General features: G+C 48.9%; 5 protein-coding genes across 9 annotated transcripts; 2 read left to right on the top strand and 3 right to left on the bottom strand.

Annotated features, from left to right (window-relative positions):
• Nucleotides 1-14: 14 nt before the first annotated feature.
• Nucleotides 15-3,357, top strand: FOIG_01174 (uncharacterized protein; the record flags this gene model as incomplete). Its single annotated transcript, XM_031197884.1, has 4 exons — nt 15-113; nt 181-726; nt 771-2,638; nt 2,689-3,357. 4 exons carry the CDS (start codon nt 15-17, stop codon nt 3,194-3,196), a joined length of 3,021 nt encoding a protein of 1,006 aa, XP_031073651.1. The 3' UTR covers nt 3,197-3,357.
• A 1,214-nt stretch (nt 3,358-4,571) lies between these two features.
• On the bottom strand, nt 4,572-8,696 carry FOIG_01173 (uncharacterized protein). 4 transcript variants are annotated; one of them, XM_031197880.1, is made up of 7 exons: nt 7,570-8,696; nt 7,220-7,332; nt 6,223-7,093; nt 6,116-6,171; nt 5,984-6,058; nt 5,739-5,935; nt 4,572-5,677 (listed from the first exon to the last, which is right to left on the bottom strand). In XM_031197880.1, the coding sequence occupies exons 1-7, from the start codon at nt 7,657-7,659 to the stop codon at nt 4,965-4,967; spliced, it is 2,115 nt and encodes a 704-aa protein (XP_031073647.1). In that variant the 5' UTR covers nt 7,660-8,696; the 3' UTR covers nt 4,572-4,964. The 4 variants fall into 4 exon arrangements, with proteins under 4 accessions (XP_031073647.1, XP_031073649.1, XP_031073650.1 ...); XM_031197882.1 differs by having other exon boundaries at nt 7,220-8,696; XM_031197883.1 differs by having other exon boundaries at nt 6,223-7,332.
• Nucleotides 8,697-11,696: 3,000 nt separating this feature from the next.
• Nucleotides 11,697-15,156, top strand: FOIG_01172 (uncharacterized protein). 2 transcript variants are annotated; one of them, XM_031197878.1, is made up of 5 exons: nt 11,697-12,028; nt 12,143-12,243; nt 12,303-13,635; nt 13,683-13,850; nt 13,899-15,156. In XM_031197878.1, the coding sequence occupies exons 1-5, from the start codon at nt 11,983-11,985 to the stop codon at nt 13,967-13,969; spliced, it is 1,719 nt and encodes a 572-aa protein (XP_031073645.1). In that variant the 5' UTR covers nt 11,697-11,982; the 3' UTR covers nt 13,970-15,156. The 2 variants fall into 2 exon arrangements, with proteins under 2 accessions (XP_031073645.1, XP_031073646.1); XM_031197879.1 differs by having other exon boundaries at nt 13,683-15,156.
• On the bottom strand, nt 13,844-15,882 carry FOIG_01171 (acid phosphatase). The gene is made up of 2 exons (XM_031197877.1): nt 15,134-15,882; nt 13,844-15,082 (listed from the first exon to the last, which is right to left on the bottom strand). Exons 1-2 carry the CDS (start codon nt 15,759-15,761, stop codon nt 14,298-14,300), a joined length of 1,413 nt encoding a protein of 470 aa, XP_031073644.1. The 5' UTR covers nt 15,762-15,882; the 3' UTR covers nt 13,844-14,297.
• An 890-nt stretch (nt 15,883-16,772) lies between these two features.
• FOIG_01170 (2,4-dienoyl-CoA reductase (NADPH2)) lies at nt 16,773-18,454 on the bottom strand. Its single transcript, XM_031197876.1, has 4 exons — nt 18,178-18,454; nt 17,921-18,114; nt 17,802-17,866; nt 16,773-17,748 (listed from the first exon to the last, which is right to left on the bottom strand). The coding sequence occupies exons 1-4, from the start codon at nt 18,230-18,232 to the stop codon at nt 17,139-17,141; spliced, it is 924 nt and encodes a 307-aa protein (XP_031073643.1). The 5' UTR covers nt 18,233-18,454; the 3' UTR covers nt 16,773-17,138.
• Between the last annotated feature and the right edge of the window lie 1,227 nt (nt 18,455-19,681).

Here is a 19,681-nt window from a genome sequence, read left to right as displayed (position 1 = left end):
TTCGTGTCACAACCATGGATATTGTAGAGTTCTACGTATCTTGTAACCCTCCGTTACTCCCTAAAGGGGTGGCGCTGATATTTGCGAGTGTCGAGGAAAGAAAAGATGACCTTGTAAGTATTGAAAGCCTCTCCAAGAATTCTACTAACACGTCTTTTTTTTTTTTTAATTTCCATTTAGGGAATCCTTGAGATCCTCTACGAACCTGAGATCCCTTGGTTTAAGCTCATTGCCCCAAGGGCTTCTCAACGCGAAGTCTCAGATTGGATGCACTCTCAACTAGAGGAGCTAATAGAATCAGAAGCCGACGCTGTTATACAAGACGAAGACGAAGATGACCTCAGTACATCTGCCATCCAACCTGATATTGAGGTACTGGTCGAGGAACCACACATTATTGCCTTTCCTTCTCTCCAAACAATCCCGAAAGACATCCTCAATCAATATGACACGTTCCGGTATCCCGACACTATCAAGACCTTGTCTTACAAAACAGTCTGGCGAGTTCCAGAATCATCTGGAGTCACTATCATGCAGATTCTCTCGAATTACGAGTCCCTGGGATCTGTTTCGCCTTTGGGCCCAAGCATCGATAGCCTTCAAGCACTTACGAAATGTGTCATTACATATAATTTCCAGGGTTCCTTACTATACATCGGCAGCAGTGAAAGCGAACAAGCACTAAGCGTTGCAAAACGAAAACTCGACACTCTTGCGAACTTTATGGTATTTCCTACGATCAAGTTGTGTCCTTCTTCTAATAAGCTTAGGATTCCCCCTTGCCCCCTACCGCTCACATGGTTCTTACTGAAACTTCGAGCTTGGTTACACTCTGCTACCGATACATGACACATACTGGACTATCCAGATTGACTTATGTTGATTCCGCCGGCAACTATCAGAGCGAGGACCAGGAGTACGCCTCGATCGCCAGTGCAGTATCCTTGAGAATTGAATCTGTTAATAGGTACCGGCAGCCTGTACCCGATCGCGTCAAATATCCAATTCCAGAGCCCGGCAACTTGGCAACTTGGCAACCAGAGTTCCACCCCTTCTCTGGGTATTCATATGGAAACAAGCGGTCTGGTACCATAGCTGTTAGTGAGAACAAAAGACCCCGACAGAAGATCCAGCATCAAGAATCGGATAGTATCGACAAGATCACCAGCCCTGAGCGAAACCGCAATCTCAAACATATCAGCACTACAGACTTACCACAAGTTCGAAAGTGCTTAGAAGCTCCCAGGTACCACGCTCGAAATCACAAGAAAATCACTAATTGGCTCTACAGCATCGAGTCCAGCGGAGACGGTGACCATCTGAAGCCACCCTCATTTCTGATAGAGGACAATGGAGAGCAGGGCCAGGGAATATCAACAGACTCACCATGTGGCTCATGTTCCGAGACATCCCGAAGTATTGACGAACCAAGGGGACCTCGGCTTGTCAACACCAAAGACGTCCCTCTTCTGGAGGCCAAGGTCAAACATCAGATGCCAGAATCAGATTACCAGGCTTCTTCAAGCCAGCTTTTATTGGGCTTGGACTTACCAGAAAACAGTCTCAAGCTCCTCAATCTTCCCAATCCTTCCGGTCCGCAGTCTAATGCTACAAGGGATTTGATGGACATTGATGATGGCCCCATCACAACTCCTGCGCTTATGGATAATATCCCTTTGCACGAACGTGGTAGCAGACTTCAGACTGCATCAGAGGACCAAGGTGTTCATTCTGAAGTCACATTCGGCAAGAGAAACCATCAGGAGAAAAGACTGTTTGATACCATGAGACAGAGAGCTGCCTCTGGGCTAAGCTGGGCCAACGTAGCCTCAAAGAAGAAAGAAGAGAAGCGAGACGATAAGCCCACCTTCGGGCTGAACGTGCCTGTCACATTTGTCCCTGACAATCGTTCTGCAACTCCGATTTCAGCAACGCCAACATCCGAGGTTATTGCCAGCTTCAGCCATGTCCTGGCCAAGCAGAAAGAGGAGCATGCCAAGGACAAGTCAAATTCAACTGAGAAACCCAAGCCTGACCCAATCCCACAGACCTTCCAAATTGTTCCAGGAATGGACATGCCATCGATGGACCAGGTGGAGTATAGCGAGATCGTGTCACAGGCTGAGAACAAGCTCAGTAAGTTGGTTGAAGTTCTACAAATAGTCCCCGGGAAAGTGAGCATTCAAGCTCAATTCGGGCGGCTGTGCCGCAAAGACACATTTCCTGCTTTGGTCTATGACGGTCAAGCGCCATCATGGGCTGTTAATAAAACCGTTGAGGCTCTAAACACTGAAAATCCGCATATGGGGTTTTATCCCATCCTCACAACAAGCGGGGCAGAAGCAAACACGATCCCTCAAATGTTTGGTGGCAGATCTCCATGGCTATTGACGGAGAAGCGAGTTTACTACGAATTCCACTGCGTCGCCGAGAAGACGCTTGAGGCTGTCGTGGAAGTTGATGCCGATACCTTCCAGCACCAATACTTCCCCCCAGCGACTGAAGTCTCAAAGGCTTTCGTTCATTGCACTCGACGTGCATGGGATGTCAAATTTTCTGTCTCCCGCATGTATATGGAGGGGATGGCCGATGATATGGAAGAGTTTGCTGCATCATTGGTGCGCTCCATGAGTATCGAGTAAGTCACTCAGCTTAATCATTTGGTATGGTGTCAAACTAATTTCTTAGAACGAATGAGATGGGAGAGCTCGTGATCAGTACCGAGCCAAAGAGCACCTCGAATTTGGGCGTTGATAAGGTTAGAATATGTCACGAAGCCCGATACCGAAATGGAGGGAAGGGGCCTAGCTGTCTCAAGGTTACTATGATACGGAGGGTTGAGAAACTTCCTGGTATTCCCAAAGGAACTTATCGGGGTCAGTCAGTTCCAGTAACACCCCCTGGAAACGGACGGCCTGGTCAGTGGTTCGAAACAAGCATTTCGTCCACACGAGCAGAAGAGATATTCCAAGAGAACATGGGTCTAGAGTTTGGCGATAAAACACATTGGACGCCTGAAACCCTACAGCACCAGGGCGTTTTCAGAGCCATCTCTGAGCCTGCACTGCAAATGGTCAGCCAGATGGACCATGTCGGCGATTCGAACTCCAACGGACAAGGCCCTCGCACTGATCGACAATCGTACAGTGCTGCTCAGGATTCAAAAGACCGGCAGAAAGGGAAATACTTTTGGTGAAACGCTGCAGGACGATGTTTGATTCAACACGCGAAGATGGAAGACATGGATTGAAGTACGAAGTGTGATGGAGATAAAAATGGATAGATATCGGAGTTACTGAACGCCTTTTGTCAAAACTTTGAGCTATTATAAGATCGCGATGGCAATTTACATGATTCCTATGCCTCAATTACGTCACCACTGTATCCCTGACTGAAACAAATTTTAGCAAGCTATGCCAGCCTCTAAATTCGTGACCAGCCAACATGATTACTGAGACGCTTCTACCGTGCGGCTACATACATGATGGCATTCCGTGTTGTTTCAATTACTAAAGCCTACAGGAGCCTCATAATAAAGGCTTTAACTAACACGGACCTAGAACTTGCGAATCGACGTTCATATAAACTTTCGGTAAGAAATCTTATTGGCGTTGATACCTCGAGCTTCTTTTTTGCACTTTGATCTGCCTCATAGAAACTCGCATTTACAAGTCCTTGTCTAGGAAAAGATATACACTGCCATGTTTTGCTTTTGTATTGGATGACTACCTACTCTGGAACTTGGAAAGAAATTTTCCATGAGTAAAACCATGTGCGACGCCAAAAAAGAAAGATGTGATTTCGGGCCCCCCGCTCGGCTCGGGCCGCGATTCCGATCTACACGAGGGATCTCGTGGTTTTTCAGCTGGAGAACTCTAATGTCGTCGAACTGATAGTTTCATGTAGATAAAAGCCAAATTACTAAGCTCTTAACTCTTGGGCCTAGGGTAGGTCGGCTCTTTCATTGTGTGTATGGGTACGAATAGTAACGGTGGTATGGACGTAGACTTTTGCGCTGCGCACTTAAATATCTTAATGCTAGCATGAGCTTACTCGATGGTGAGCTTGAATCATTGATGTCAGAAATCTTGACCCATTTGGAGATCTTGTTGGCAATTAGGCAATCACGATTGTTGGAGCCGTCATTGACCATGTTTGATCAAGTGCGAACCTCCCAATGACTATGCACCCTCCTCTTCGTACAGGTCAACAACTCCCCATGACCATATCATGACTAATGTCTATACGCGATGCAGTCCAGTAGCGGTTCGGATTCGGTTATGGAAACCGAGCTACTATGTAGCAGTGCGAGAGCTAGAATTAGGAAGGAATGAATGACTTGCGACTTACGTCATAATGGTATATGCCCCTGTTGACGCCGTTTGCATCGTTGCAATGGGTTGCTGACCCATGAGCATGGACGTAGGGCACTATCATCTTCCTCATGATCGATGGAATCTATAGCAGAAAGCCTCTTCTTGTAAGGGCCAAGTTTGTAGGGTTGCGGATCTATGCACTAGTGGGCTGCTCGACCATGCAATATATCAGCGTTGAGAGGCTCATTGAATGTCGTGGGCTCTCAAAGCTGATTCAGGCCGCCATGAGTAAAATCAGGCCGTCTTAGAAAGTCAGCTAGACGGTATGTGCGATATGCGGTGAGGTTGTTAAAATCAAACACAGGACGACGGTGGATGTTCGTTTCGCTTCGATTAAATACTAAATTCCTCCCCAACTCCTCCTTGAATGTGATCAACACAATTCCCGTGAGCTTCTCTATAGTCTTCTAGTATGGGCTTGCATAATCAATTCGTTCGGACCATGGGGAAATTCGCTCAACTCCTGGCGTCAAAGTATTCATGTCATGCTTCGTTTCGCAGCCGTATCGCCAAAGTCTATCCCCCCCAGCCCCGCTCCCATGGTTGTAGTCATAAGGGGAGGTATGTCAACATCTTCCCTCGTTTCGTCTAATCATCCAATTGGTAGACCAAGCGAGCGATATTCCAGCACCAGTTCGCCGTCGAGTCTATCTTTTTCATATCGCGTAGCCAGTCTAAATATACTGTAACAGTTTGGGAGGCTTCCACATCGAAGCGTTGCCCGCAAAGCGACGACCGGATCCGACTCAACATGGGGTGCTGCTGCGATAAATGTAACAGAATTAGAACACCCAGCAGATTCTGCGACCAGAAGAAAGTAATCGGCACAAGTCGTTTGTTGGTACATGGGGGTGATAGGGCAATGGGCCACTTAACCGAGGCTTTGAGACATTCGGCCGCACCTTCAGCATCTTCTCGCGTCATGCTCTCAGGGTGATGAAGAGCCTTGAAAATGCAGGGCCTGTGTATAAGGTATTTGTTGTAGCTGTATCGTGTTCGGAGAAGTGCAGTTTGTATGTCGGCCGCGAACGGATACGTGGCTGGTGGAGTATCAAGATCCGGTGTAAACATGTAATTGCTCTGGAGTGATTCTTCCGTATATACGTCACCAAAGGCATTATGTGAAGGATCCGCGAAGGCCACATCCTGGTTATCCTGCCATCTTAGATGGCTGGGTAGCATGCCCCTCCACTGGTCTAGCTGTGCGTCGAGTTGCTTCATAACAGCTGCGGTCCCGGGACTCGAAGAGATGTTGAAGGGAGCGAACCCCGCAACGGGTAGAGAGGCATCTGTGCCAAAGGCTTTAAGGCATTATTAGTGTGCGGTTGCTAAGACTGCCAGTGCATAGTTCTTTTGACGTACTCTTGTTGAGAACAGAATGGAAATTGGCCGAGAGCCTTCGGAGAACGATTTGAGAAGCGAAATGCTCATGAAAGTGTGTTTGTTGATTGACGATATAGTCCTCGTCAGTCATCGGTCCACTAAAGTCAGGGAGACCGATCGTTTCTTCCAGCTTTTCTAGCCCAGTCAGGGGTAGTCCAAACTCCATGTGGAAGCACCTGTCCTTGTTGTTAATATGCCTTCTCATGTTGTTATCAATAACCTACGTTTCCATGATTGAACAGTGCCAGAAGACTCGCTTGACCAGATCTGTTCGGGGGCCGTGTAATTCGTCAGGTTTGCTATAAATATAATATTAGAATTAGGCTGCGTTGACTCATAACGACTGAGCCTCCCACCTCGTTATTAGACCCTGGCAGGCCAAGGACGCATACACATTCATCCTCCAACATTCCTGCCAGATCAGTTAGAAAGGGGTATTGGGGGTCTAGGTAGAGGTACCGACTAGAGCTTGTCCGCAGCTTGAGTAGTAGAGCGAAGCAAGTGCCAACATCTGCACATTTTCCAGGCTGACTTCACTCATAGCAAATCCCATCCTTTTCCGTGCCTCGTTGAATAAAGCAAGACCAGGTGGCCGATCGATAGTACCTCCCTTGATTCCAGATGGTCGCTGCTTGTAAGCCGAGATTGGCACTTCTGATGTGGTGAGCGCCACCTCCCCAAGGGCAAAGACAAGTAGTACAAGGGATGAAAGTGCTCCTTCTTGGAATCCATTGTTGATGATTGAACTCAGTACGTTCGAGTTGAACCACTGTCTATCCAAGACAGGATGAAGCATGTTAATGACATCGAAATAAGCCTTACTAAGTCTTTGCATGGTCTCCCAGTCCACACTTGGGGGGCTAAGATTGAGAGTCGAGGTAGAGCCTGAGAGGTGCAGGGGTATCTGCAGAGTGCTGTTGCTTGGTATTCCTACCGGCTGGAGTCCATCGGATGGCAGAGTAACGTTTGAGGCACGAAGTCCTCTCGGAAGTGCAGGAATCTCACCCAAGGCGGATGGAGCCTTCTGGCCAAGGCTTTCGAACATCTGGCGTACAACGGGCCATTCTGACATCTTGGACACAGACGAGTCATAGCGATAGCCGCCTGTGTCACGGTTGGGCGTTGGACTTGTAGGATGGTTGGGTAAGGATGTGCCTGGAAGAGGATCGTGGGAGTCGGGATCCACTAGTAGCGGCGTGTTGGTGGAATAAACGGCTGGAGGTTGAGGAGTAGTGAAGAGGGGAGGAGTCGTATTTTCCCGTTGACCCAGGTTGTCAATCTTACTTTCGACAGTCTTGAGTCGGTCTAGAATCTCAACCAGGGTTTTATCCTTCCTGTGGGCGGAGTTTAGCAAATTGCAGTTGTGTTAAGAGAGCGGCCCAGGCAACGACGACAGCCACGCCATATTCAGGTCAAGCTCTGCATCCTCGCCGCTTCATCAGGCTCCCGTAGTAACATACTTTGTTGGTTGAGGTTCTCGGTATCGACATTCGAGCTTGAATCTCTGGCATGTACCGCACTTTGGCCTTTGTTCATCACATCTTTGTTTTCGGTTGCGGCACGTCTCACAAGCCTGGGTATTTGTTAGTCACTTGGTTCGGCAGTGGAACACTCGAATTGATAGCATGAATTGAGGAGAAAACAGGAAATATATCAATAACACAGATATCCAAAGCAACTGGAAGCTACGAATGGAATCCGAGATTGATACTGACAGAAGACGTCGAAATGAAAGCGAAAGATGTGAGGGAACGACAGGCTAAGGCATTGGACCCCTGATTCAATGGCACGGTAATCAAGCCCAACATACCTGAGCTGCAATGGCACCGCGCTCTTTTCGATTACTTTGCGGCCCAGGTCCTGGAGAGACGTTGCTGGATGAGGATAGTCCTGGATCCATAACTAGAAGTGGCCGTATACCCCCATGTGACTTTGAGGAAGCAGTGTTTGGGAAACAGCAGCTCTAAAAAGCTGGCTAAAGTAAACTGAGTTCCCAGGTGTAATCGGTCGGCTCCATTGAGTAGAATGCCCCTCGAGATGAAAGTTGGTAGAGCGTTGGGGTATCGGTGGCTGTCTGTAATTGGGAAGCGAACAATGTCGCGACGATTTCGTGAGCTACCTGGCGTGGGTGGGAATAAAATAATGAGGGGCAGGACAATTAGAATGCACACACAAGGGAACTGATGTGGGCGACGGTGAGGGAAGACTGGGGATTAAATTGGGTACGTGATGACCGTTCCTGAGATGCAGTGACGAAGTTCAGATCAAGATGTGTCTCAATCCAATGTGCAGGGGGATATGGACTTTAATAACAACGGGGAAGCTAGAGGAGAGGCCGCCTTGTAGTTGGAATTTGAGAAGACATATCTTTAAGAGAGAGTTTTTGAGAGCGCACGAGAGGAGCAAGGGCGCGGAAAAGATTCTCAAAATGGGACTGGCAGGATGTGAACAGAACTCGACCGGAGCCAAGCCCGGCTCCGACAAGAGACGAGGGGAACAGATACAAGACCTTGACTTGAGTGAAGTCGAAGCTCGTCAGGTTTCGGTGCCAGAAGCAGTTGGAAATCCGTCAGTGCGGCCAAAAAGCGCCCATTTGAACAGCCATTGGGTGGTGCGAGGTAAGAAAAATGGAGGGCATCAAGATAATCCAACGTCCTGTCCCGTCTCACCATGTTTATGAGGAGCCTAGCACCACGCGGCTGATGCACGGTACCATTCACTCCTCGAGGCCGTACCGAACCGTTAATTGCACCACACCGTCCGAGCTCAGCAGCCCACCATGGATGGATGAATGAAGCTTGAGCCGCCCGATGAGGTTCCCTTCTTGACGACCCTGTGTCTGCATCCATGCTGGCGGACGTCATTGCCGGATCTCTTAACGGGCCGGGGGATCGAGCTCCTCTCTCCGGCGTTGGTTCTCTCATGACAGCTTTCCAGATCCAGAGCCCACACACACCCGATCGATGCGTGCACACACACACCAGACATCTAAATCGACCAAACCTGCGACGAACAGCGTTAGAAGCCCTGGTTTTCTAAAGGCACGCTCCCTTTGGTTTGGCGTCACGCCGCCGTCGCCACTGCTGGTGCGGGTAGTTAGAACGTGATCGTCCATAATCTGTACCGACCGTCCGGAGCTGGGAACTAAGCGACCACTCTCCTGGGAGACCTTTTGCGTGGAGTAGTGCTTGGCCGTCGACCTCATCCCTTCAGCAGTTGCGATTACTGCCATGACTGGTTGAGCTGGCTTGTGATCGGCCATCATCTTTCCAGCCCTGTTTAGCGTACCCTATGCGCCAAAAGAAAAGAGGTACATTTCGCAGCAAATGAATATCTTATTCTTCACAGCCATGTGCGTGTCTTGTGCCTGACCTGGCCTGGCTTGGCTATGACGCCTGAATGAAGGGTCCATTAGGGCGTCATTTTGTGTCGCGTTAAGCCGATGAATGCATACCTTAATTGTTCCTACTTGGTACCTTTGAGACAGCAACAACCCTGAGCTGGATCTCAACACCCTCACGATAGGAATGATTCATGTGGTGACGCCGCAGCAAAACCTTAGCTGCCCTTGGGATATGGCAATGTGCCACAATCCCAGTCATCAGAGCTCATTCGTTGATGGCAATTCGTCAAAGAGCCATTCCGAATTAGCATCTGACATCTATGGGCATTCCCCAAGTCCGATGCTGTGTTGTGGAGGGGCCGTAGGGGTTGTGCTAGGTTGGGAAATAGCCTTTGTGGCTTGCCGTAAATGTGAGCTATCCCAGCTCGTAGTCGAAAACTAGCCGCGGCCGTATGCCCAGAATTATCACAGTGAAATTGTTTCATTCATCACGAATATCAAGGACATTCGGAGCAGGTCCTTCTCTAGGCACTTATGCCGGTACAATAAGGCTGAGCTCCTGCAGCGTCCTGGGTTGGCTATGATCGACAGGCTCATGCCTGCTGAAATGACAGAAGCAAAGACTCGCAAGATCTGTCTTGTGATTAAACGGGATCAGAGCCGCAATATGCAGGGGATCGGAACCCAAAGCCAACGCTGAACCAACCATGATGTTGTAAAGAGGGCTTAATATCGATTATCGACCTCTCCTCAGCTGAGCAAGGTATTATGAGCAAACAGCTAGTTTTGGCTGGTCATTCATCCAATTCAAGATGGCAGCAAAATGTTGCAACTTGTCTTATCATAGCCCAGCTTCTAGCATGAGCGACCAATGAACTATTGATCATCCAATTGCGCCGGTCGTTGCTGGCTTCCAATACCTAGGTAATCAACTCGACGTCCCTGAGGGCAGAGGTTTGGAGACTGCTGAACCGAAACGACTTATGATGGATTTACCTGCAGGCACCCTTGCTTGAATATTCGCAAACTGCTAAGAAGTAACTTCTGCCTGGAGCAAGAAAAGACTAATGTGATATTTTTGCTGTGTTGCTTTGATCTATCTCGCCGAGATATTGCTATGGCTTATAAAATGAATGAATGTCAAGAAGTAACCATTCCACAACAGGACGAAGCAATCCACAGCCAACCTTGGCAAATTAGTCCTTTGGTGACAACGTTAGGTCATACTGAAAGAGGGTGTGGAGTTAAACAAGCACATCGATCAACTTAGCAGTTCAGTGTTCCTGAAGTCAATCCAGTAAGTTTGCTCCTTATCAAGTAAATTATGATTAATGCAGGTACGGAGACGGCGAGACATTTAGCTACCATGCGTAGCTGCTCTGTTTCGCATCCGAGATTCTGCAGGCGAGTAAAATGCTGTCGAGCTGGATTCCGATCGGAGAGGTCGAGACATGGCTGAAGAAGTCTCCGAATAAACGACGGATCTCAAGATTCAGCAAGGGATGATCCATGGGGCTGTCTGTGGGCTGCCCGAGACAAGGGTGGTGCCACCCATGCAATGCATGTCCAGTGATCCCCGCAACGGCGAGCTAGTCTTGAACCTGGCAGACATGGCTGCTGGTGTCTGGCTACTGATTAACAAGAGCGAAAATGATAAGATAGAGAGAGCAATCCGGGTTACCAAGTGTAAGAGATCATCATATTCGTCATTATGCTGAAGCAGGTCCTTGTAAAGTCTTGGCTTGAGTTGATGATCTCTTTGACGCTTGCGGGTTGAAAAGAGAACAAGTCAGAAGTCGTATTCAGGCTGAACTGTGTAAAAGAACAGTGAGGAAACCTACGATCGATCCAATGTCTTGGTCGTACCTGCCAGACCCACAGGAGCATCAAAAGAATTTACAACGGGCAATTAGCATTTGAGCGGCCGTTGAACCTGCCACCTACGTAAGCAGCTCGGGGGTTGCTCTGAAAGAACCTTCTATGAAATGAATGTAATACGAAGAAGTTACATAGCATGAACCGGCAAGTCACTACTTTCCTGTAAGGTAGGTAGTTTGTACTTTGAAATGGTCCCATAGATTGTGGCAGTGATTTGGAAACTTGGCTTAACCTACGTGTTTTCAAGGATCCTTTGATTTGAACAGACCAGACTCTTTGACCCATTGCCAGGAGCTCACCTGTTTCATTGGACAAGAGCTGAAGACCTCAAAGTGACACCCACAACACAAGGTTCCAACTGGGGTGATATTGGCGTGCAGCAGCAAGAGATCAGCCTGATCATCGTTCACTATTTCCACAAGCTCACAGTGCTCTAATACTGTGTTTGTGATGACCTTTCGGACGAACACGATTGCCTTGTCTAAATTGCAGGTAGCAAATGAGGAGTCTACAGAAGGTGCAACGTGACCAGAATCTTAGATTCCGCCAAGAAACTGCTTCTGATCGGCAGTTGAAGCTTCTTTCACTGTCGCGGTGCAGAGCATAGGGTGATGAGCTCCACAAACCAAACCTTGAGCTCACTGTACCCCGGTAATTCAATCACGGCAATTGGAGAAACAAGCGGAACCCTCGGTCCATCTCCACCCCCATATTTACACGAATGCGTCCACTTCTGGTTGCTCGTGCTGATAGTCTGCAAAAATGTCGACGACTTGACGATACCATTTTGGAAGAAGCCGATCCAGTCAAACCCGTCGATTTGTTCCCGAGGAGAAGAATTTCTCACTGTGCGTTTTTGTCCATACCTCCTCGCCGCCCTTCACGATTGAATCGCGAGTGTTTGTGACCTCCACCAGAACCAGAGGGTGGGTGCTGTCGCCGCTCCACTGTGCTGTCCCTCAGCCAAGCTCACTCCCCTGATCGGTACTCCATCTCTTCAAGATGCCTCTGGGGATCCTCGAAGCAAAGGGGATCGAGCATGTTCCTGGTGCGTACTTAACGTCACCTCCATACCAATATGGAGGACATGGCCTTCCATCGCCGATAGCAGAACACACACTTTTCAGGACATGACGAATTGACAGATCGCCCAATCCCATAGGCACAACGCAGTACTTTGACGATCCGTCTCGGCCCCAGGTAGCTGGCGAGCATCATGGGAACCTCAAGCGCGTACAAGTTGGGACCGAAACCATTATCCTCGTATGTATTGTCTGCCTTGGGGCTTGTTGCGCGTACGCTGACGTTGGCACGAACCTCAGATCCCTCAGCCTTCTGATGACCCAAACGATCCGTTGAACTGGTCACTTTTGCGACGCGACCTGATCACCTTTCTACTCTGCTTCGCGGGTATTCTCGCTACCGCACTCGGCCCTATCCTCGCTGCCAATACGATCACAATCTCTCTGCTCTTCTCGAAGGACTTCACAAAGGTTGCCCTGTTGACGGGATATTTCTTACTGGGTTGCGGTGCTGGCGCTATTTTCTTCGTTCCGTCCGGCCGCATCTGGGGAAAGCGACACTTGTTCCTCATAGGTATCCTCATTCTTATCGCTTCCAGCGCGTGGGCCGGGTCTGTAGGAACCAATTATGGAAGTTTCATTGGAGCCAGAATTGTTCAAGGCGTTGGTTGCGCACCCTATGAGAGCTTACTCAATGCAGCTGTGGGTGACCTCTACTTTGTCCACCAGCGAGGAGTGAGAATGGCCTTTACGAACCTGGCGGTCTTCGGCGGTGCCTTCTTCACTCCCATCTTGGTGGGCAAAATCACTGATTCCATGGGATGGAAGTGGACGTTCTACTTCGTTGCCATCTTTCTTGCTGCTACGCTTCCGGCCATTTTCTTCTTCTGCCCCGAGACGGCATATCGACGAGAAGCCAGTCTGAACACTGACACTACCGGTGAGCTAGGAATAGAATTGACTACCAAGGATAAACGTCAAGCGCCGTCACCACAGGCAGAGTCCGGATCTTCTCGTTCTCCGGAACCTACCCAGCACTCCGCTGGTTTCACCTTCTTGCCTAAGTCCAATGCTCTTCAACCCATCGGCCATTCTAATACACCTAAGAAGACCTTTCTTCAGTCGATTTCTCTGTTTGATGGCCGGAAGACGGATGAGCGATACTGGGTCCTTTTGCTGCGACCGTTTCCCCTCCTCACTCATCCAGCATTTATCTGGGGCTGCCTGATCCAGGGAGCCATGATCGGCTGGACAGTATTTATCGGAGTTATTGTCGCCGCCATTTTCATAGGGTCTCCTTACTACTGGGACGAGGTTGATGCCGGCTACACTTACACGGGCCCATTCATCGGTGCCGTCCTAGGTTTTGTCTTGGCAGGTCTGCTCGCTGACACAAGTGTCAAGTACATGACCAAGCTCAACAGAGGCATATACGAACCAGAGTTTCGCATTCTTCTTGTGATCCCCATGATGATCATTGGAGGAATCGGATTATATGGGTTCGCCTTAACGGCACCTGGTGTGGTAAAAAAGGAATACTCATATGTCGTACCTTTGATCTTTTTCGGATTTGAAGTCGCAGGAATGGTCATTGGTGCTGTGGCCAGCTCACTTTACATTGTTGATGCCTATCGTATGTTTCTCTCGTCGTATAAACAGCTGTCACTAACATCATGGCAGGAGATTTGGCCATTGAGGGCTTCACCATCATGATCATATTCAAGAACTTTTTCAGTTTCATCTTGACTTTCTTTGCCTACAATTGGATTAATGACGGTGGTATCGAACGAACAATGCTGGCGATCGCCTCGATTCAAGTGGTGGTATGCCTTCTCAGCATCCCTATGTGTAAGTCGGTTTCGATCGCACGTTGGTTTTCATGCTGACTTGCTATAGATATCTACGGTAAGCGGGTGCGAGCATTCTACTATCGCCATGATTTGCTTGATATGACTGGCCTTCGCTAGCTGTTTAAACAGTTTCGAGGAATTAAGATGCTCGATATATCATGAGTTGGGTAAAAGCAACAGATGCGTTTCTAGAGTACCCAGGGTTGGGCTATTTTTAATGTTTATTTCCTGTTAGACTTCATAAGGGAGCATGACACGATTCTTGGATATTATTGTTGGATCATAGCCATGAGAGTTCGGCGATATTGTCTTTGATACAATATGACACATCAATTCATTGCGTAATGGCTATTCTGGTATCTGAAAGCGAAAATCATAACATCGCATGGGTCATGTATATTCTGGCCAAGAAATATTTACTTTCCCACTACCTATCGTCTCATATTCACGCCTTGACCGCTCCGGCCTGGGACGCGCCAGCAGCTGCAAGCGTCGACTTCTTGACAAGACGCAGGCCGCCAAGCAAAATAAAGGCAGCCTGGACACCCAAAATGACAACGAGAGTAACAAGGGCGCCAATGACGCCAGCAACCGGCTTCGAAATACCGTTGCCAGAGCCGCCAGAGCTTGATTGAGACGAAGTAGAGTCATCATCCGAGTTACTAGCACAGTTGCCGTCGTGGTTTCCGCAAAGCTTGCACCAGTGCTTGGTGTCCTCGATGGCGAAATCAGACATGCCAGTCTTGAAGTCCTTCCAGGAGATGGTGGTCTCATCCTTGCCGAAGAGAGGGAACATCTTCGGGGTGTGTTCGGCAGCAGTGCCGTTGGCAAAGTAGAAGCGGACACTGACGTCGTCGGCAGTAGGGTTGGTGGCGTTGGTTACGAGCTCAAAAACCATAGATGAGGCGTAGTCGACGACTCCCTTGAAGTCAGAGCTAACCTTGTCGAGGCCAGCAAGACCGAAGAAAGACATGAAGGCGGCGTAGGCACCGAACTGAATGTTGACCTTGGGTCCCTTCTTACCCTCTGCAAGGGGCTCAAGAGCCTCGATGATCTGGCCAGCGAGCACAGAGCCAGAAATGGCACGGACAGGCTCGCTGCTGTTGTAGGCGAGGTTCCACTCATGGATAGAAGCGAGGTTGTAGAGCTTTTCCAGGGTGGAGTCATCGAGCAGATCGTCAGAAGAGATGCTAGAATTGTGAATGCGAGCAACATTGATGAGATCAAAGACTATGCGAGTTAGTGGGGGCCTATGTGCTTGAGATTTATCCATGAACTTACTGGTATAGGCATTCTGGAAGTTGGCCTCATCCTTGCCGTAGGTCCCATTGATGACAGGGAGAAGGCCCTGATAAAAGCTTTCAGAGTCCTTGTATACTCCAGCGTACTCGGGGGAGGAGAAGTAATCATTCGAGCTAGCCTCAGCGTTGGTGCAACCACTGTTGCCCTGAAGCCAAGCACTGTTCTCAGAGTTCTTGTCGCTAGCTGCAGTAGAGACTGCAGCAATGGGGATATATTGATATCCGCTGAACGGAGCCTCGACCTTGGATCCATTGGCAAGAGTCTCAAACTGCTTGGTAGGAGGGTAAAGTCCCTGCAAGAATACAAGAGCAGAGTTCTGGAGCACAGCGTCGGCGGGAGAAGTAACATCTAGCTGAGACAAGACGGCTGACTCGGGGCTGAGGCCGGTGATCTTCCGTGAAGCATCCTTGCTCACATAAGTATCGCGATACCAAGAACCGGAAGAGTGAACCTCGTCGGCTCCGAGAGCTGTGAAGTTTACGGGCTTCCAAGCCTTGGCAGTGCGATCACCGTGACGGTGGAAGACGTAAAGGCCAAGGACATCTTCGGCAGCAGTCAAGGAGGGGAGGGAAGATAGAAAGAGGAGGGAGAGGGGCTTGGCGTGCATTTTGGGTGTGTGGGACGTTGAATGAAGCTATACACACTTACTCGTAGCCACTGTTGACGACAAAGGGGAAAGGAAGAGAAGAGAGACAGTCAAGAGAGAGCGAGGAGTGGATAAAATATATATATTTCTCATCATTACCTATTACAACAAGATAACGTACGTTCTTAGGAGAGTCAAAAGATATGGGATCGTATGTAATCCCCCCCGCCCTGTTCGGCTCTGAGCGTGCCGTGTAGCTGCAAGGTTCCCACACAATGGATCTCTCCGGGTCAAGGTTGATTCTCTAGTTCAGCTAATTGAATCCTCTGGACCCTCTTTATTTCTGGATAGTCATACCTAGATAGGAAACTCTCTTCACACCATAATCATGATGATTTTGCAGACCTACCTTATTTCTGGAGCTTGATTCTCGAATGTTTTGTGCTAAGAGTGTCGACTTCAAAGACAACGCGAGATTTAGATACCTATGTCCGAGAAATTGATGATTGCCGCCGGATACGGATCATATCACTCTGCCTCACCTGTCAACTGCACGATTAGGTAATATCATTCGTGAACGAAAAGCCCATGGGAGCTCAAAAGTGACCCCTCCTTGACTGGCCTTGCCCTAGCGGGCACTAATGCAAGCCCACACCAACTTATCAACCAGTCTCTGTAATCAGATAAACAGCCACAATTGGCTTTTTCATTAAGTTTCCAGGCTTGCCAGGCACTTTTGCCCAAGAGTGGGAGAGAAGGGAAAGACTCACAACGGCCATCGGAGGCAATTTGATTGGATGTCGGCCGGGTCGCGGCTCTAACGGGTCGATTATGCCGTACTATCTCCGGCTCTTCGTTCATGGATCGAATCGAGAAATGGCATGTGGTATTTCGTATCGGTTTCGGGCTCTTTTTCGGAATGGAGAATATGGGGTTCACGGAGCATTTCCTTGCCAAGTAACGTTGCTGTAAAGAATAAGCATATAATGTCCCATGCAGGGAGATCAAAGGGCGTAAAACCAGCAAGTCTGGTCTTGATCAAGTAATCGGTCTATTGTATTTGGGGTGCACTTATTCTTGTCAGATATCTAACAAAATATTATCATGGAAGCTAAGATCGACTCCGTCAGACCATCCACTTCCGGAGATGTCAACGCCAAGGCGGATCCCCAATTGGATGTTATCTATCATCCCAGAACAAGTATCTCCGTCACTTCCGATCCTCCGATCCCTGGGGCTCTGGTCCAGCTGATAAGATAACCTGATTCTAGCTAACACTTGATCTGATATTGAAACATTGTGGCTTAGTTTATATAATATCGCCTCATGGTCCTCCATACCTGCCTCGTCAAATGGTAATCTTGGAGCTTGATCTACATCGTACAGCAACCAGTATCCTTACAACTTGGCCTTTCCGTTCTTTCTTGGATCTCGCAGGTTCTTTGAGAACTCTCCGTTGAGAATATAATCCGGATACTCCATGCCAGCCTCGGTTCCCACGCTGATGGCTCCCTGGCGTCTCCATGCAGCGCCATCGACAGCCAGGACTTGTCCACTGACATAGCTTCCGGCTTCGCTGAACAAAAAGACTGTCGCATCTGCGATATCTCGTACAGTTCCAGCGCGGCCCAGCGGGATTCCCTTGGCGTATCTCTTCTTCTCACTTTCTGCATCGCTCCCCAATCTGGCCAGACCCTCAGTGCCATCGATACCTCCTGGGGCAATTACATTGCTTGTCACCCCTCTTGGTCCATACTCCAGGGCAACGGACGCCATGAGTGAGTCGATAGATGCCTTAGCTGCAGAGACGTGTGCCTGGAGAGGCATGCCGGTGTAATGGAAAGTGGCAGAGACGTAGATGATACGAGGGGTTGAGCTCTTCAGGAGATAGGGCATTGTCGCCTTAATTGTGTTGAATGTTCCCAAGACATCGATGTCCATTACTGACTTGAACGCATTGGAGCTGAGGCCTTCAATGGGAGCGACAAAGTTGCCAGCTGCACCAGCGCTATGATATGCATTAGTATGTTATATCCAGGCATGGTCAAATTGAAGCCTTACATGACAAAGTCGATCCCTCCAAGCTCTTTCACGCATCGCTCAGCCGCAGCCTGAAGACTGTCGATCTACGCACAGTCAGTATCATCATAACCGTCGTCAATAGACGACACGCGTCATACCTTTCGAACATCACATCCTCCGATTCCTATCACTTTGGCTCCCTCTCTTACACTCGCGATGTCTTTAGCCGCAAGCTCTGTCTTCTCGACACTTCGGCCAATGATGCATGCGTTTGCACCCAGACGAACTAATGCTCGCGTCTGCATGCTGCAGATGCTTCCTGCACCGCCAGTCACGAAGACAACGCGACCATCTAGACGGTTTCACATGTTAGCAAATCTCTACCAAGAATAGATGAGATCGTCTTGAGACTGACTGAAGATCCCATCTCGCCAGACGGGGCTGAGATACTCAGACTCAGGAACGGGCATTGTGATTCGATTGAGGTCGACACGTGGCTCAAGGGTACTTCAGGTGACGCATATACTAGCTCACTACCAGTTTCCAATAAGGTGATGTCGAAGGGAGTCAATTGTATGATTAATGTAATCTGGAGAAGTGATTAAATGGATGGCTGTTCGGCTGAAGCAAATAAGGTTCAGGTGCCGGGCCGTCGTGCCTCGGCTTGGAGTGGGTCACTATCAGCAAAACAGCCACATGGAATCTGGGGTTGATCTCCACTAATCCTCCGACCGCTCTCGGCCGAGTTGTGCAATGATCTAAAGGCCCGGGCCGTTTGCCACATGGCATGAGAAATATGGTCATCATATCAACGGATTCACTATCTCTGCATAAATTAAACAAGTTGCTTGGTGTTATCGTTCATTCAACATATCTATCAAAGGTATGGCAATACCTCGGTTCGGTACTTACGACGATAAAAGGGATGTCATACTAGACAGCATGAAACTCAGCATGTGAAATCGGATGAAGACCTTTTGTTTCAAAGAGAAACAGGCCCAATCCAACATCCCAGTGGTATGATTTTGTCAATGCCAGGCAGGATACGCACGTCACTCGCGTTGTCTGCGCAAAGGACATGGGGTTAGGAGCTGTAGAAGAGGTATCATAGACTCTTCTGTGCCACTCTGCACATAAATGGCATGAAACTGGGAAGACAGCTTGCACTGCTATGCACTTGGCTCCTCGTAATTTAAGCTTCATGCCTAGTTCCCGCGGACTGCATTGCCGCCCACAAAACGAACAGAGCCAGGTTTGTGCATGGCCCCCACATCCATGCTCCCTAATCACCTTTATTTTTAGGAGAATCTGGAGAATTTGTAATGAGATTGTCCTGACCGTGACGAAAGCCCAAAGGCCTCAAGAGCGGAAGCTATTAGTGTGATTTGTGGCTATCCGAAGGACGTCCCAATCCACAGTCGACCCATAACGCCTCGCAAACCAATGTCAAAGTGGAATAGTCAGGGGCCAACTGAAACATCCACTGATAGCGAACCTTTAAGGTATATACGCGTAAGCAGCATTCACCTGGGACTGCGTAAAGCTACCGACTTGTCCTTCTTTAAACACCTGGATCTTGGCATCAAAATGTCCTAACAGCCATGGTTTCGTCTCAGGTCTAAGCGCGGGGAGTGAGATGGCACTCTTCAACCAACAGGGATGAACGTGGCAGATCTCGCTTATTCTCAGCTGCATCGTACGGGCCCTGTTGTCTCTCTTCTCCTCAATCTTAGGTCATTGGCCATAATATTCCGCCTCACCAGACTGTCAAACGGTTACCGGTACATCCCGCGCGGCATGCGCCTCAAAGGCTCGCACAGGCGCGCTTATTCCCCCTCATTCCCCGCAGCATCAGCTTTATACCCGGCCAAACTCCATATTAACTCTGATCTTTGCCCTTTACTTGCATATTGTCTCTT

Source organism: Fusarium odoratissimum, assembly GCF_000260195.1.
Source record: "Fusarium odoratissimum NRRL 54006 unplaced genomic scaffold supercont1.1, whole genome shotgun sequence".
NCBI lineage: Eukaryota > Fungi > Ascomycota > Sordariomycetes > Hypocreales > Nectriaceae > Fusarium > Fusarium odoratissimum.
The sequence above is the reverse complement of the archived record's forward strand: the minus strand, read 5'-3'. Positions and strand labels throughout refer to the sequence as shown.